This window comes from Balaenoptera ricei, chromosome 2 (assembly GCF_028023285.1).
Source record: "Balaenoptera ricei isolate mBalRic1 chromosome 2, mBalRic1.hap2, whole genome shotgun sequence".
In the NCBI taxonomy this organism is placed as follows: Eukaryota; Metazoa; Chordata; class Mammalia; order Artiodactyla; family Balaenopteridae; genus Balaenoptera; species Balaenoptera ricei.
This window is the reverse complement of record NC_082640.1, coordinates 76,714,439-76,733,112: the sequence shown is the minus strand read 5'-3', so window position 1 is coordinate 76,733,112 and position 18,674 is coordinate 76,714,439. Positions and strand designations below refer to the sequence as shown.

General features: G+C 38.9%; 1 protein-coding gene across 4 annotated transcripts in view; it reads left to right on the top strand.

Annotated features, from left to right (window-relative positions):
• FAM81A (family with sequence similarity 81 member A) overlaps positions 1 to 18,674 on the top strand; it is a 78,565-nt gene that overhangs the window by 15,812 nt on the left and 44,079 nt on the right. For 2 of the 4 annotated variants that reach the window (XM_059913158.1, XM_059913160.1), the window contains exons 2-3: positions 9,160 to 9,227; positions 10,803 to 11,076. In XM_059913158.1, coding sequence (XP_059769141.1) covers positions 9,181 to 9,227; positions 10,803 to 11,076 — 321 coding nt within the window. In that variant the 5' untranslated portion in view covers positions 9,160 to 9,180. Of the gene's footprint in view, positions 1 to 7,784; positions 7,951 to 9,159; positions 9,257 to 10,802; positions 11,077 to 18,674 lie in introns of all 4 variants that reach the window. The other 2 variants (XM_059913159.1, XM_059913162.1) reach the window with 2 other exon arrangements.

Here is an 18,674-nt window from a genome sequence, read left to right as displayed (position 1 = left end):
CTCATAAACTGGAGATTGATATTATAACAGCAAAATACGGCACAATCAAAACAGTGTACGACCCAGACCTGCCTGATAGTGTTGCAGACCCACTTGTGGTGCTAGAGATGAGATTTATAAACGTGCAAGAGCTGATGACCTCAGGCAAGGGAGCCAGAATTAATGGGAAGATCTGAAAACAATTTTTGAGAAGTCACTTAATCCAGTGACATTTATTTTTAATCCTTATTCATTAGGAATATAGATCCCTTTGTTCTGGCAAAGAATCATGATACTAACCAACCAAGAGACCTAACAGATAAACACTTGCCCGCCACGCTCATGAAAAGGGCACCAATTCTGAACAGACCTCAGTGTGTGTTGGGGACTCATGCCATGTGAATGGCATTTTCTCTCACAGAGAGTGCATAGTGCTTGGTTTGTCACAGGGAGGTGTGTTATTGAAAAGCAATCTCAGACAATGAGTGGTGGGTAGACTCCTTTTTCAGAAAGGGGATGTAGCTGGGCTTCTGTAGCTCAGGCAGGATAATTCCAGGTGGATGAAATGACTTTCAGAAAAAGGCATTGCAAAGGTCTCCATTCATTCCCAGGTATTATATTGAGTGGCTAATGTTTGGGATTCGGTCTCAGTAGAGAACTACACTTTTAACTAAACCATGTTCTCTAGTGCCTTTATTGCTGCAATTTCTGATACTGGAACGCTAATCATGCTCTCATTGTGTGGATTCTTGTAGGTCAGCTCTGTGTCCGTTAGGATTTGAAACACGCCCTGAAGGAGCGTATAAGTTAGTAGGGGAGACAGACTATTAAACAGCTAAAAATAATAGGACATAGTAAGTAGTATAAAACACACAGAATAAAGAGCTAAAGGATACACACGAGGGAGCCATTTTATTGAATTGAAGGGCTGGTGGGGCTTTACAGGATTAGTACGAGTTTTCTCGGCAGGCAGAGATGGGAAGGGCATTTCTGATAGAGCACACAGGCAAAGGTATGATGGCAGCAACGTGCATGACATGCTGAAGGACAGTGGTAGGTGGGGTGGCTATGGGGAAGGTTAGAGTTAAGTGGGCTCTGGTACGGAATGGCCAAGGATGAGGCTGAAGAAGGGGTTAGGCTGGGGTGTGTTGAGAGTAAAGGAAGTAGAGGTAATCCCGGAGTGTGGCAGAGAGAAAGTATGGCACAACCTCTCTGTTCTCTACTTTGGGAACTCCTACTCATTCTCATCAGTTCTTCCCTGAGCTAGTTGCTACCCAGGAAAAAAACAAAGCCCTCTCCCTTTTTCCTCCCCATGTTTTTTTTTTTTTTTTAAATGTTAAAATTTTTTTTTTTTTACATTGAAGTATAATTGACATATAGCTTTATATTAGTCTCAGGTATACAACATAACGGCTCTATATTTGTATATATTACAAAATGATCACCACAATAAGTCTGGTTGTCATATTGGTCAGCACACATAGTTACAAAATCTTTTGTGTGTATGATGAGAACTTTTAAGATTTACTTTCTTAGGATCTTTCAAATATGCAATACAGTATTATTAACTGTAGTCCTCATGCTGACATTACATTCCTATGGCTTATTTATTTTATAGCTGCAAGCCTGTTCCTTTGACCCCCTTCACCCATTTTGCCTACTTCCCAGTGCCTGGCTCTGGCAACCATCATTCCGTTTTCTGTATCTATAAGTTTGGTGGGGTTTTTGTGTGTTTGTTTTGTTTTTTAAGATTTAAAGTAAGATCATACAGTTGCAAATGACAAGATTTTATTCTTTTTTTCTGGCTGAATAGTATTCCACCGTGCATGTATGTATGTATATGTGTGTGTGTGTGTGTGTGTATATATATCTCACATTATCTATTCATCACACTTAGGTAGTGTCCATATTTTGGCTATTTTAAATAATGCTGCAGTGGACATAAGGGTGAATATAACTTTTTGAGTTAGTGTTTTCTCCCCATGCGTTTCTGTTCATATGATTAGTTAGCCAGTTATCCCAGTGTTTCCTGGTTGGTTGGGGTGTCTACCTTTCTCTGTAGGCTGTGAAGCCCTTGAGGGAGGGGATTTTTATCTTACCTGTTTAGGTTGTCTACGTAATAGATGCCAAATGTCTCTCAGGTTGGGTTATTCTATAGATTAATACTTCAGCTAAGGGATTTTACAACTTTAAAATTGTAAAGATTGTGTGATTCTAAATATTAACGTCTTTCACACTGGCTTAATTTTTGTAGTCTAAATGGCAAAAATTATTATCTTTAATATTGAAGAACTCCTTTGGCATTGTAGCTTGTTTGGCCTGAATCATTTTTTTTCTTAAATGCATTTTGTTTAAATTCAAAATTCTTTGTCTAGAAAAGTCAAATGTTCACATTTTGAAACTCTAAGAATAACATACTGGATAGATGATGCCAAAACAATGGTTTCAATCAGAAATGCTTTTTTAATCCAACAAGTAAATGAGAACTAATTACTGAATCAGATTACAGTTACTAGGCATTGTTTTAAGGCAATTAACAACAGTATTGAGAAACCTAAGTAATGAAATTTTTTTTGAATTTTATTTTATTTATTTTTTATATAGCAGGTTCTTATTAGTTATCTATTTTATACATATTAGTGTATATATGTCAATCCCAGTCTCCCAGTTCATCCCACCCCCCAACCCCCCGCTTTCCCTCCTTGGTGTCCATACGTTTCTTCTCTACATCTGTGTCTCTATTTATGCCTTGCAAATTGGTTCATCTGTACCATTTTTCTAGATTCCACATATAGGCGTTAAATATATGGTATTTGTTTTTCTCTTTCTGACTTACTTCACTCTGTGTGACAGTCTCTCGGTCCATCCACGTCTCTACAAATGACCCAATTTCATTCTTTTTATGGCTGAGTAATATTCCATTGTATATATGTACCACAACTTCTTTATCCATTCGTCTGTTGATGGGCATTTAGGCTGCTTCCATGACCTGGCTATTGTAAATAGTGCTGCAATGAATGTTGGGGTGCATGTGTCTTTTTGAATTATGGTTTTCTCTGGGTATATGCCCAGTAGTGGGATTGCTGGGTCATATGGTAATTCTATTTTTAGTTTTTTAAGGAACTTCCATACTGTTCTCCATAGTGGCTGTATCAATTACATTCCCACCAACAATGCAAGAGGGTTTCCTTTTCTCCACACCCTCTCCAGCATTTGTTGTTTGTAGATTTTCTGATGATGCCCATTCTAACTAGTGTGAGGTGATATCTCATTGTAGTTTTGATTTGCATTTCTCTGATAATTAGTGATGTTGAGCAACTTTTCATGTGCTTCTTGGCCATCTGTATGTCTTCTTTGGAGAAATGTCTGTTTAGGTCTTCTGCCCATTTTTGGATTGGGTTGTTTGTTTTTTTAATATTGAGCTGCATGAGCTATTTATATATTTTGGAGATAATCCTTTGTCCATTGATTCGTTTGCAAATATTTTCTCCCATTCTGAGGGTTGTCTTTTCCTTTTGTTTATGGTTTCCATTGCTGTGCAAAAGCTTTTAAGTTTCATTAGGTCCCATTTGTTTATTTTTGTTTTTATTTCCATTATTCTAGCAGGTGGGTCAAAAAAGATCTTGCTGTGATTTATGTCAAAGACTGTTCTTCCTATGTTTTCCTCTGAGAATTTTATAGTGTCCCGTCTTACATTTAGATTTTAATCCATTTTGAGTTTATTTTTGTTATGGTGTTAGGGAGTGTTCTAATTTCATTCTTTTACATGTAGCTGTCCAGTTTCCCCAGCACCACTTATTGAAGAGACTGTCTTTTCTCCATTGTATATCCTTGCCTCCTTTGTCATAGATTAGTTCACCATAGGTGCATGGGTTTGTCTCTGGACTTTCTATACTGTTCCATTGATCTATATTTCTGTTTTTGTGCCAGTACCATATTGCCTTGATTACTGTAGCTTTGTAGTATAGTCTGAAATCAGGGAGTCTGATTCTTCCAACTCTGTTTTTTTCTCTCAAGATTGCTTTGGCTATTCGGGGTCTTTTGTGTCTCCATACAAATTTTAAGATTTTTTGTTCTAGTTCTGTAAAAAATGCCATTGGTAATTTGATAGGGATTGCATTGAATCTGAAGATTGCTTTGGGTAATATAGTCATTTTCACAATATTGATTCTTGCAATCCAAGAACATGGTATTTCTTTCCATCTGTTTTGTGTCATCTTTGATTTCTTTCATCAGTGTCTTATGGTTTTCTGAGTACAGGTCTTTTACCTCCTTAGTTATGTTTATTCCTAGGTATTTTATTCTTTTTGTTGCAGTGGTGAATGGGATTGTTTCCTTAATTTCTCTTTCTGATCTTTCATTGTTAGTGTATAGGGATGCAAGAGATTTCTGTGCATTAATTTTGTATCCTGCAACTTTACCAAATTCATTGATTAACTCTAGTAGTTTTCTGGTGGCATCTTTAGGATTCTCTATGTATAGTATCATGTCATCTGCAAACAGTGACAGTTTTACTTCTTCTTTTCCAATTTGTATTCTTTTTATTTCTTTTTCTTCTTTGATTGCCGTGGCTAGGACTTCCAAAACTATGTTGAATAATAGTGGTGAGAGTGGACATCCTTGTCTCGTTCCTGATCTTAGAGGAAATGCTTTCAGTTTTTCACCATTGAGAATGATGTTTCCTGTGGGTTTGTCATCTGTGACCTTTATTATGTTGAGGTAGGTTACCTCTATGCCCACTTTCTGGAGAGTTTTTATCATAAATGGGTGTTGAATTTTGTCAAAAGCTTTTTCTGCATCTATTGAGATGATCATATGGTTTTTATCCTTCAGTTTGTTAATATGGTGTACCACATTGATTGATTTGCATATATTGAAGGATCCTTGCATCCCTGGGATAAATCCCACTTGATCATGGTGTATGACCCTTTTAATGTGTTGTTGGATTCTGTTTGCTAGTATTTTGTTGAGGATTTTTGCGTCTGTATTCCTCGGTGATACTGGTCTGTAATTTTCTTTTTTTGTAGTACCTTTGTCTGGTTTTGGTATCAGGGTGATGGTGGCCTTGTAGAATGAGTTTGGGATTATCCCTTCCTCTGCAGTTTTTGGGAAGAGTTTGAGAAGGATGGGTGGTAGCGCTTCTCTAAATGTTTGATAGAATTCACCTGTGAAGCTGTCTAGTCCTGGACTTCTGTTTGTTGGACGATTTTTAATCACAATTTCAATTTCATTGTTTGTGATTGGTCTGTTCATATTTTCTATTTCTTCCTGGTTCAGTCTTGGAAGGTTATACCTTTCTAAGAATTTGTCCATTTCTTCCAGGTTGTCCATTTTATTGGCATAGAATTGCTTGTAGTAGTCTCTTTTGATGCTTTGTGTTTCTGCGGTGTCCGTTGTAACTTCTCTTTTTTCATTTCTAATTTTATTGATTTGAGTCCTCTCCCTCTTTTTCTTGATGAGTCTGACTAAAGGTTTATCAATTTTGTTTATCTTCTCAAAGAACCAGCTTTTAGTTTTACTGGTCTTTGCTATTGTTTTCTTTGTTTCTATTTCATTTATTTCTGCTCTGATCTTTATGATTTCTTTCCCTCTACTAACTTTGGGTTTTGTTTGTTCTTCTTTCTCTAGTTCCTTTAGGTGTAACGTTAGATTGTTTATTTGAGATTTTTCTTGTTTCTTGAGGTAGGATTGTATTGCTACAAACTTCCCTCTTAGAACTGCTTTCGCTGAATCCCATCAGTTTTGGATCGTCGTGTTTTCATTGTCATTTGTCTCTAGGTATTTTTTGATTTCCTCTTTGATTTCTTCAGTGATCTCTTGGTTATTTAGTAAAGTGTTGTTTATCCTCCATGTGTTTGTGTTTCTTACATTTTTTCCCTGTAATTTATTTCTAATCTCATTGCATTGTGGTCAGAAAAGATATGATTGATATGATTTCAATCAAATCAAGGAAATCATTGGTATGATTTCAATTTTCTTAAATTTACCAAGGCTTGATTTGTGACCCAAGATATGATCTGTCCTGGAGAATGTTCTGTGTGCACTTGAGAAGAAAGTGTAATCTGCTGTTTTTGGATGGAATGTCCTATAAATGTCAATTAAATGTATCTGGTTTATTGTGTCATTTACAGCTTGTGTTTCCTTATTAATTTTCTGTTTGGATGATCTGTCCATTGGTGTAAGTGAGGTGTTAACATCCCCCACTATTATTGTGTTACTGTCAATTTCTTCTTTTATAGCTGTTAGCATTTGCCTTATGTATTGAGGTGCTCCTATGTTGGGTGCATATATATTTATAATTGTTATATTTTCTTCTTGGATTGATCCCTTGATCATTATGTAGTGTCCTTCTTTGTTTCTTGTAACATTCTTTATTTTAAAGTCTATTTTATCTGATATGAGTATTGCTACTCCAGCTTTCTTTTGATTTCCATTTGCATGGAATATCTTTTTCCATCCCCTCACTTTCAGTCTGTATGTGTCCCTAGGTCTGAAGTGGATCTCTTGTAGACAGCATATATATGGGTCTTGTTTCTGTATCAATTGAGCAAGCCTGTGTCTTTTGGTTGGAGCATTTAATCCATTCACATTTAAGGTAATTAGCAATATGTATGTTCCTATTACTATTTTCTTAATTGTTTTGGGTTTGTTTTTGTAGCTCCGTTTCTTCTCTTATGTTTCCCACTTAGAGAAGTTCCTTTAGCGTTTGTTGTAGAGCTGGTTTGGTGGTGCTGAATTCTCTTGGCTTTTGCTAGTCTGTAAAGCTTTTGATTTCTCTGCTGAATCTGAATGACATCCTTGCCGGTTAGAGTAATCTTGGTTATATGTTCTTCCCTTTCATCACTTTAAGTATATCATGCCACTCCCTTCTGGCTTATAGAGTTTCTGCTGAGAAATCAGCTGTTAACCTTATTGGAGTTCCCTTGTATGTTATTTGTCATTTTTCCCTTGGTGCTTTTAATAATTTTTCTTTGTCTTTAGTTTTTGTCAATTTGATTACTATGTGTCTCGGCGTGTTTCTCCTTGGGTTTATCCTGCCTGGGACTCTCTGTGCTTCCTCGACTTGGGTGGCTATTTCCTTTCCCATGTTAGGGAAGTTTTCGACTATAATCTCTTCAAATATTTTCTCGGGTCCTTTCTCTCTCTCTTCTCCTTCTGGCACCCCTATAATGCGAATGTTGGTGTCTTCATTTCTTTTCATTCTTTTTTCTTATTCTGTTCTGCGGCAATGAATTCTGTCATTCTGTCTTCCAGGTCACTTATCTGTTCTTCTGCCTCAGTTATTCTGCTGTTGATTCCTTCTACTGTGTTTTTCATTTCAGTTATTGTATTGTTAATCTCTGTTTGTTTGTTCTTTAATTCTTCTCGGTCTTTGTTAAACATTTCTTGCATCTTCTCGATCTTTGCCTCCATTCTTTTTCCGAGGTCCTGGGTCACCTTCACTGTCATTATTCTGAGTTCTTTTTCTGGTAGATCGCCTACCTCCACTTCATTTAGCTGTTTTTCTGGGGTTTTATCTTGCTCCTTCATCTGGTACATAGTCCTCTGCCTTTTCATTTTGTCTGTCGTTCTGTGAATGTGGTTTTCTTTCCACAGGCTGCAGGACTGTAGTTCTTCTTGCTTCTTCTGTCTGCCCTCTGGTGGATGAGGCTATCTAAGAGGCCTGTGCAAGCTTCCTGATGGGAGGGACTGGTGGTGGGTAGAGCTGGGTTTTGCTCTGGTGGGCAGAGATCAGTAAAACTTTAATCCACTTGTCTGATGATGGGTGGGGCTGAGTTCCCTCCCTGTTGGTTGTTTGGCCTGAGGCGACCCAGCACTGGAGCCTGCAGGCTCTTTGGTGGGGCTAATGGCGGACTCCAGGAGGGCTCACGCCAAGGAGTACTTCCCAGAACTTCTGCTGCCAGTGTCCTTGTCCCCGCGGTGAGCCACAGCCGCCCCCCGCCTCTGCAGGAGACCCTCCAACACTAGCAGGTAGGTCTGGTTCAGTCTCCTATGGGGTCACTGCTCCTTCCCCCTGGGTCCTGTTGCGCACACTACTTCGTGTGTGACCTTCAAGAGTGGAGTCTGTTTCCCCCTGTCCTGTCAAAGCCCTGCAATCAAATCCCAGTAGCCTTCAAAGTCTGATTCTCTGGTAATTCCTTCTCCCGTTGCCGGACCCCCAGTTTGGGAAGCCTGACGTGGGGCTCAGAACCTTCACTCCAGTGGGTGGACTTCTGTGGTATAAGTGTTCTCCAGTTTGTGAGTCACCCACCCAGTGGTTATGGGATTTGATTTTATTGTGATTGCGCCCCTCCTACTGTCTCACTGCAGCTTCTCCTTTGTCTTTGGATGTGGGGTATCTTTTTTGGTGAGTTCCAGTGTCTTCCTGTCGATGATTGTTCAGCAGTTAGTTGTGATTCCTGTGCTCTCGCAAGAGGGAGTGAGCGCACGTCCTTCTACTCCGCCATCTTGAACCAATCTCCAGTAATGAGATATTTTTAAAACCATCCAATTTTGTTCAGATTTCTAATGCATTGTGATGACCAACTCTTCCTTATATATGCCTGATGTAAGATGAATGATTATATCTTATGATACAGTTTCAAGGTTTATTTTTTTATTTTTTATTTTTTAAATGTCTGTATTGGAGTATAATTGCTTTCAGTTTTAAGGTTTTAATGAAGAGTATCATTCTCATTCTCTTAGTGGATAGATAAGTTCCCCCAAATCAGATCCCATTGATCATGCATTGTTTTATTAAGATTAATTTTTAAATAATGCTCTTAATTTGCTACGGAATTTACTAAATTTGCTGAGATCAAATTTCCTAACGTAGTGTCCTGTACATTCCTGTGGAGAAGTACAGGACTGACTAAGCCTATTGAAGAAACTATGTTGTTTCTTTAAAAGTGGTTTCTCAAGCTTGAGATGCAGATATGGGGTGAGAAAACTTAAGGAAACTCCATTTGACAGTCCTTGTTGATCTATCTATCAGAAGCATTTTGATGTTTGATTCTTTTCTCCTTATTTAGAGACATCTTCTGTTTCTATTGTATATAAGATATAAGGTATTTAATAATATAATTGATCAGCATGGCAGCATAATTTTTGATCCCCTTAGTAAATTAATAATAAGCTTTAGAGGTCATTTAAGTTCTAGATATAAACCGTTAATTAATTTAATGCTTATTTTTTCAACAGATGTGAATTATTAAAAAGAAAATGGCCCAACGGAGCCCTGTATTTCCTTCTCTTGTCACCGAGGAAAGGTATAATATATGGAAAATATGCATCTAAGGTATACTTTTTCTTTCCACCAATTCCATGAGGGCTGCTAGTGGGTGTGATCATTATAAAAGAATCCTTGTGGCTGTTACTTTATCCAACAGTGACTTTTTTCAAGGGCAAGAGTAGTACTGTTGTGTCCCCTCTCTGGCTTCTGACTTATAGGATACTGTGGACTATTCAGTGACCCTGACAGGTGGAGATTTCACAGTAGCCCTTCAGTACAGTTGCACTTCTGGTCAACAGTGAAATGTACCTCTGGAGGTTTGGGGGCTGATGCCCCTGCTAACCCTTTTATTTATTTATTTTAAAAAATATTTATTTGTTTGGTTGTGCTGGGTCTTAGTTGCGGCAGGTGGGCTCCTTAGTTGCGGCACACAAACTTAGTTGCAGCATGCATGTGGGATTGAGTTCCCTGACCAGGGATTGAACTTGGGCCCCCTGCATTCGGAGCGCAGAGTCTTAACCACTGCACCACCAGGGAAGTCCCTCTGCTAACCCTTTTATTTATTTTTATTATTATTTTTAAAAATAAATAAATTTATTTATTTATTTATTTATTTTTGGCTGTGTTGGGTCTTTGTTGCTGTGCACAGGCTTTCTCTAGTTGCGGCGAGCGGGGGCTACTCTTCGTTGCAGTGCGTGGGCTTCTCATTGCGGTGGCTTCTCTTGTTGTGGAGCACGGGCTCTAGGCACGCGGGCTTCAGTAGCTGTGGCACGCAGGCTCAGTAGTTGTGGCTCATGGGCTTTAGAGAGCAGGCTCAGTAGTTGCGGCGCACAGGCTTAGTTGCTCCGCGGCATGTGGGATCTTCCCAGACCAGGGCTCAAACCCGTGTCCCCTGCATTGGCAGGTGGATTCTTAACCACTGCACCACCAGGGAAGTCCCAGCTAACCCTTTTAAATCAGAAGTGGGGTGTCCATAGGCCAAAATTGGCTCCTAGAAGTACATTGTTTGGCCTGGATCATCTTAAATACTTTTTTAATGAATTGTTAACATTTTAAAAAATCAGGTGACTTCACATACAAGGCTACATTTCCTGCCTCTTCTTGAAATATCACATGATCTGGAAAAATGGATCTGCATTCCCAGATGGTCACTCATGAGTGGAGCAGAATTGTGGCTCCCTTTAGTTGAGGAATGCCCTGTCAGTTCTCCAAAGTCCCCACCACTCCCTAGTGTTTTCTCTGTGGTGTGCTTCACTCATTTATGTCCCCTGCCTGACCCTTGTAGGCATTTGAATTTGTAGCCCCTGCTTTAGAGGGAGGGAGGAGAAGGGCAGGTCCGGCAATTTTGTTAATAAGCTTTGATCCTCCAGCCTCTTGCTTTGGGAGGTCATGGAGCCTGCTAGCTGCACACTTAACTCTCTGGGGACCATTGTTTAAAGTTGCTGCCTGGCTCACCAAGAAAACTCTCTGGGGGTAGAAACCCTGCCTCAAATCCCATTTAGCTTGTAGGGATAGATAATTTGCCTCTCCTTTTCTGGGAAGTCTTGAATCTGGCTTTAAAAATGACTTTTTCCCAATTGACAACCCTAGTAACGTGGGGCTCCCTTCGTAGGCGAGTTAGAACGATGCCCCGACACAGCCAGTCCCTGACCATGGCACCCTACTCATCTGTAAGCCTAGTGGAGCAACTGGAAGACAGGATCCTCTGCCATGAGAAAACCACGGCCGCCCTCGTGGAGCATGCCTTCAGGATCAAAGACGACATCGTCAACAGCTTGCAGAAAATGCAAAACAAAGGGGGAGGCGACCGCTTGGCCAGGCTTTTCTTGGAGGAGCACATCAGAAACATAACTGCCATAGTGAAGCAACTGAATCGGGATATCGAGGTAAGGCGTGTGGAAGTCAGGTGGGCTGCATTCCTTTCCACAGACCTGTTCCATGTCTAATGCCTCCCTCCCAAGCAGTACTGTGTTAAGACCAAAGCTGTCTGTCTTGTCTAGTCTTAAGGATTGCCAAGGAAACAGCTTGAACAAATATATTAAATGTATTCCAGTATTTGATAGCAGTTACTGTCAGTGTTATTTGTGTTTAATCTCAGTGTACCTTGCTGATCACTAAATCACTTTTGTTTTGTTTGGCTCTCAAGGGAAAGAGAGGAGAACCAGTCATATAGTTTCCCTGTAATACCCTTCATGTAGCTGAAGACAGCTATTAAATCAATTACTAGGTTGGCCTTTGCTGCTTCAGATTAAATGTTTCTGGGTCATAATGATTATATATAATACAGTTTATTACTCAGACAATCTAGGGATGTGAATTGCTTCTCAGACTCCCTTTTATTGCTTTATTTTTCTCTAAAATGAACCCAATAAAAAGGCAATATTGTCTATTTTTAGAGTTTGTAAATGTACTGCTTTTTATTGAGCAGTCACAGGGACCACAGAATTTAATTCAGAAAGCTTAAGATCATTTAGGGCCTGGGCTAACGTCACTGAATAATGTCAGTATCCTACATGTGTAGTTTGAAAATGTATGAATAAAAGATATATGGTAGATTAAGGAAAATCTTTATTTCACATCACGGAGATTGTATTTTTTTTTTTTTTTTTTTTTTTGGCTGTGCCACGCAGCTTGTGGGATGTTAGTTCCCCATCCAGGGACCGAACCCGCTCCCTCCGCAGTGAAAACGTGGAGTCCTAACCACTGGACCACCAGGGAATTCCCTGGATATTGTATTTTAGTTATGCTTCCTGAAATCAAGACTCATTTTTTTTTAAGTTATGTTTCCTGAAATCAAGACTCATTTTTTTTCAATGTCAGATTTGTATTTATTTATTTTAACAGCTTTATTGAGGTATAACTTAAAAGCCACAAAAATCCACCCATTGTAAGTGTACAATTCAGTGATTTGTAGCAAATTAACAGAATTGTGCAACCATCAACACAGTTCAGTTGTAAAACCTTTCAGTCACTCCTCAAATTTATATAAGCCTGTTTGCCGATAATCCCTCCTTCCACCCCAGACCCAGGCAACCACTAATCTGCTTTCTGTCTCTATAAATAATTTGTCTTTTCTGAACATTTTGTATAAATGGAATCTTACAACCTGAAGTCTTTTGCATCTGGCTTCTTTCACTTAGCGTAATCGTTTTGAGGTAAAGCCATGTTCTGGCATGTATCAATATTTCATTTATATTTATGTCCCAGTAGTAGCCTATTGTATGGCTATGCAGCATTCCTTTTATCCATTTATTAGTTGATGGACATTTGGGTTGTTTCCAGTTTTTAGCTGTTGTGAATGAAGCTGCTGTGAACATGTGTACACGTCTTTGTGTGGAGATATATTTTCATTTCTCTTGGGTGAATTGCTAGGCGTGGACTTGCTGAGTCTTGCAGTAAGCTTATGTTTAACTTTTTAAAACATAGCCAAACAATTTTCCAAAGTGGCTATACCATTTTACAATCCTACCAGCAATGTGTGAGGGTTCCAGTTTCTCCACATCCTCACCAACACTTGCTATTATCTGTCTTTTTGATTATAGTCATTATAGTGGATGTGTAGTGGTATTTCTTTGCACTATTAGTTTGCATTTCCCTAATGACTAATGATGGTGAGCACTTTTTCATGTCCTTATCAGTCATTTGTGTGTCTTCTTTGGTGAAGTGTCTACTCGAGCCTTCTGCCCATTTTTTAAAATTATTTTTTTATTGTGTGTAAGATATTTATCACTTTAACCATTTAAAAGTGTGCAGTTCATTGACATTAATTACATTCACAGTGTTGTATGCAACCATCACCACTATCGGTTTTCAAAACTTTTTGATTATCCCAAACAGAAACTCTGTTCCCAATAAACAGTAATTCTCCATTCCACTCTCACCTCAGCCCCAGGTGACCTCCGTTCTACTTTCTGTCTCTATGAATTTCCCTATTCTAGGTATATCACATAAGTGCAATCACACAGTATTTGTCCTTTTTGTGTCTGGGTCATTTCACTTAGTGTAATGTTTTCAAGATTTATCCATGTTGTAGCATGTGTCAGAATCCATTTTTTTAAAAAATTTATTAATTTATTTATTTTTTATAAATTTATTTATTTAGTTTTGGCTGCGTTGGGTCTTCGTTGCTGGGCGCGGGGTTTCTCTAGTTGTGGCAAGCGGGGGATACTCTTCGTTGCGGTGCGCGGGCTTCTCATTGTGGTGGCTTCTCTTGTTGCAGAGCACGGGCTCTAGGTGCACGGGCTTCAGTAGTTGTGGCTCACAGGCTCTAGAGCGCAGGCTCAGTAGTTGTGGCGCACGGGCTTAGTTGCTCCACGGCATGTGGGATCTTCCCGGACCAGGGCTCGAACCCGTGTCCCCTGCATTAGCAGGCGGATTCTTAACCTCTGTGCCACCAGGAAAGTCCCAGAATCCATTTTTAAATTAGGTTATTTGTCTTGTTATTGAGTTGTAAATTTTCTTTATATAGTCTAAATACAGGTCCCTTATCAGATTTGTGATTTGCAAAATATTTTCTCCCATTCTATGGCTTGTATTTTCATTCTTCCAATGGTGTCTTTTGAAGCACAAATTTTACAAATTTTAATGAAGTCCAGCTTATCAGGGTTTTTTATGGTTTATATTTTTGGTGTTGTGTCTTAAGAACTGTTTGCTTAACCCAAGGTCACAAGGCTTTTCTGCTCTGTTTACTTCAAATTATTTTATTTTTTACCTTTAGGTCTATGATCCATTTTGAGTTAATTTTCATGTATGAAGTGAGATTAAAGATCTAAGATTTTCCTTGAATATCATATGAAAAATATTTATCATTTTCCCATTTGTCCCTTTGTTAAAAAAGAATGGATCATAAAATTTAAGGGTTAATTTCTGAATTCCTTTGATCTTTATGGCTTTCCTATGCTAATACCACATTGCCTTAATTTCTAGCTTTAGAGAAATCATGATTTCAAATCATTTTGTAGTAGTATAAGTCCTCCAACTTTGTTCTTTTTTTCAAAATTGTTTCAGCTATTCTAGGTCCTTTGCATTTTCATATAGACTTTAGGATTAGCTCGTCAGTTTCTATAAAAAGCCTGCTGAGATTTTGACAGAGACTGCTTTGAATGAGATCAGTTTGGGGAGAATTTCTGTCTTAATATTGAGTCTTCGATTGTTTCAAAGAATCAATTCTTGGTTTTATTATCTTTTCCTATTTGTTTTTTTGTTTTATATTTCATTGCTTTCAACTCTATATTGTTTCCTTTTTCTGTGCTTGCTTTAGTTTAGTTTGTTTTTCTTTTTCTAGTTTCTTAACATGGAAACTTAGGGAATTGGTTTGAGATCTTTCTTTTCTGATAATGGTGTTTAAAGCCATAATGTGTCCTCTAAGCACTGCTTTGGCTGCTTCCATGAGTTTTGGTATGTTGTGTTTTTGTTTTCATTCAGTTCAAAATATTATAAAGTTTCCCTTTTTTTTTTTAGAAATTCACGTTCTTTTTTTAATTTATTTATTTATGACTGTGTTGAGTCTTCGTTTCTGTGTGAGGGCTTTCTCTAGTTGCGGCAAGTGGGGACCACTCTTCATCGCGGTGCGCGGGCCTCTCACCATCGCGGCCTCTCTTGTTGCGGAGCACAGGCTCCAGACGCGCAGGCTCAGTAATTGTGGCTCACGGGCCCAGTTGCTCCGTGGCATGTGGGATCTTCCCAGACCAGGGCTCGAACCCGTGTCCCCTGCATTGGCAGGCAGATTCTCAACCACTGCGCCACCAGGGAAGCCCTAAAGTTTCCCTTTTGATTTCTTTTTTTGGCGCATGTGTTACTTAGAAGTGTGTTATTTAATTTCCAAATGTTTGGGGTTTCCCCAAATTTACTTCTGTTGTGAATCTCTAATTTCACATGGGCAGAGAACATACTTTGTATATGTTTAATCTTTTTAAATTTATCGAGACTCTTTTGCAGTTATTGAAATGTCCAGTTTTTATTGTTGAATTGTCTATTGCTCCTTTCAGTTCTGTCAGTTTCACTTCATGTATTTTGGGGCTTTGTTGTTACGTGTGTATACATTTATAATGTGTATATTTTCCTGAGGTAGTGGTTCTTCTGTCATTATAAGATGTCTCTCTTTATCTCTAGTAATATTTCTTGTCTTAAAGTCTATTTTGTCTGATATTAATGTAACTATTCTGGCTCTTTTATGGCTACTGTTTGCATAGTTGATTTCCTTTTTTTTTTTTTAATTTTATTTATTTATTTATGGCTGTGTTGGGTCTTCGTTTCTGTGCTAGGGCTTTCTCTAGTTGCGGCAAGTGGGGGCCACTCTTCATCGCAGTGCGCGGGCCTCTCACTATCGCGGCCTCTCTTGTTGCGGAGCACAAGCTCCAGACGTGCAGGCTCAGCAATTGTGGCTCACGGGCCTAGTTGCTCCGCAGCATGTGGGATCTTCCCAGACCAGGGCTCGAACCCGTGTCCCCTGCATTAGCAGGCAGACTCTCAACCACTGCGCCACCAGGGAAGCCCCTGATTTCCTTTTTTGATGATTCTCACTCAGCTTATACCTAAGTGAGGTCCTAGTGTACCACATGATTAACAATTTTCACTGTCCTTTCAGATTACCACATACACTTTACTAAGGACAGAGATTTACTCAGAGTTGTACTCTAATTGAAGTACATTTGTCTTTAGGGTTCTAAAATTTCTGGTCTATCCTTCTTTTGATGTTTAAAGAAAAGGACCATGTGTTTGTTATAAGGGGATGTCGTGGATCTTTTTTGCTTTGGTGACTGATGGCATCCATTCCAATTTCTTTGGGTCATAGCAATTTTATTTCCCTTTGGAGCTTGAAATCTGTGCAGAGTTTTCCAATGACAGGAGTGCCATCCCTGCAGCTGTACCTGTAGGTTGCTGGGCAGTGGTTCTTGCTGCCTGGACCCTAGGAAATACCTTTTCTTTTCATTTCTTTTCTTTTTTTTTTTTTTTTTGATGTGGACCAATTTCAGAGTCTTTATTGAATTTGTTACAATATTGCTTCTATTTTATGTTTTGGTTTTTTGGCCATGAGGCATGTGGGATCTTAGCTCCCCAACCAGGGATCAAACCCATACCCCCTGCATTGGAAGGCGAAGTCTTAACCACTGGACCGCCAGGGAAGTCCCAGAAATACCTTTCATGTCTTTTTCTCAGTCTGGATCCCCAGCTACCCTGTTGATTGTGTGCACTTCTCCCCTATATCCTTCCAGCATATTGCAGATTTTCCAACTAAGTTAGCCAGAGTCAGGTTCAATTGCCGGCAGCCGAAGAACTCTAATGGTATCCAAGGGGCATAGAACGCTTAAGAGATTGCTGTAGATAATTTACTTGTTTTTGGAAGGTGGTGTCTATATTTAGAATGATCTTTCCAGTTTTATGTTTGAGTGCGAAAGCAATTTTATCCCAGAAGCTGAATAACTTGGCAACCCCAAGTTGACACCTTCACAAAATTAAAAAAACCCCAACTTAAACATTTCAGTTTTGAAAAGAGAGATATATTAGGGGGCTGATAGCCCTGCTGCACTCAAATCCAGAGAGGGTGATAGATAAAATCAGAGTGATTGGGGATAAATAATGATTCTCAGATTCCTGTTCCCTCCACCAGTGGCAAGAAATGTGTCACAAAAAATTGCAAACATGTTAGAAGGTAGTGTGACTTCCCCCCCCGTTTCTCTATGGGTACTCTGCTGGGTTCTCTTTGTTTATGTGGGTGGTGGACAGACCAGAGCCTGGAGACAGTCTATTCCACATTACTGTCCTGAGGTAAAAGCAGAGAGTGTAACTCTACCCTTAGAAAACTCTGGACTGAATTTTTTCTGTCCCCGTAAGAGGTGATAGTGCTTTAGCTGCAGCTGTAGGATCTGGGCAATAACTTTCCCTTTGTACTAATCCAACCATCAGAACCATTTGAAATATATATAATTTCCAACCTCAGCTGAGCCCTCAGTGCTGTTGAAAAGTTCCTTCATTCTAGGAAGCCCTCACTACCAGTTCCCTCCCTGGCCCTAGTTCTTCTTCCCTTAATGTATCCTGGGCACCCAGCACTTGATGCTGTTACCGTAGTATTTACTGAATAGGACTGACATTGTTTCTTTGCAAGTCTGTATCCCCTGATAGAATGGGAGCCCTTCAAAAAAGAAAGGGGTGGGATAGGGAGGGTGGGAGGGAGACGCAAGAGGGAGGGGATATGGGGATATATGTATACGTGTAGCTGATACACTTTGTTATACAGCAGAAACTAACACAACATTGTAAAGCAATTATACTCTAATAAAGATTTTTTTTAAAAAAAAAAAGAAAGGAACTTTGTCTTACTCATCTTCACATTGTCCAGCACAATGTTTGGAGCAAATTGCCATGAATGCTTATTAAGTGAATAAATGCCTATTTCAGACTGAAGCCCACTGCAGATCTTATGGTAGCAAAAAGAACTAGAAAGGACTCTGAGGTCATTTGTGCAAACTGCGTCCTTTTCAGATGAGGCATCCTAGGCCCAGGGAAGTGAAGAGACTTCTCTGAGATCTCAAGGCCAGTAAGTGGCAGTGCTGAGACTAAACCCAGACTGTTAAACTCCAAAGATAAGCTCCTTTCCCTTTTCTACTTTGCCTCTTGGAAGCTCCTCTAGAACCCCAATCTTAGGTAACCAACTCTCAAATGTGACAGGCAGTGCTATTCAGTCATTCTTTGCTTTCTGAGTATTTCTACTCCCTCAGGAAGAATTTCTTCATGAAACTAGGTAATTAAAGCTTTAGTTCTCACTGAGTTCTCCCCTGCCCCCTCATTCCTTTGGTGTGAGTTCATTGAACTGCTTAGATAATTACAGTTAATAGCAAACATACCTAGGAATCCAAAGTCATTAATCATTTAGGCCTTTGCTAATTATTTTTCTTTAAGATGTCTTTTTAACACGATTTTTCTGTAATGTGTATTTAAGATGATTTTTAAATAATTTACAATGCAGTGAGTTTTTCCATCTGAAACACATTTTATGTAATGATTGTTCTTCCCTTAACCAGACAGCACTCTTCCATTTACATATATTTTTGGAGTGTGCAGTTTGCAAATGAATAGATGATTTCCGTTGTAGAGAGGGAAGTCTGAGTAAAATCTAATTCTGGAAAAAAATTTACTTTGCATATATGAGCATTTACTTTTTTGTAACTGGTAATAATTATATATCATTATAAAGTAACAGAAGAAAGTTTGGAAATCTAATAGACTTTTATATGAAACACTAATTACATAGTTTTGTATATATTGTGAGCCTAAGCATGTTTACCCAAACATAACCAAAATTAGGATGCTTAATGAGACATCAGAATTGCCACATTGTAGCCAAACTCTGTTAAAATGAAATCATGTTGTAGATTAAAAGTACTAAAAGGAAGTCTTTATATATAAGCAATATAAAATTAGGAGGGTGGATGTTATGCAAAGGCAATATGCATATTTAAAGCAAAGAAATGTGAAGATACTCAAA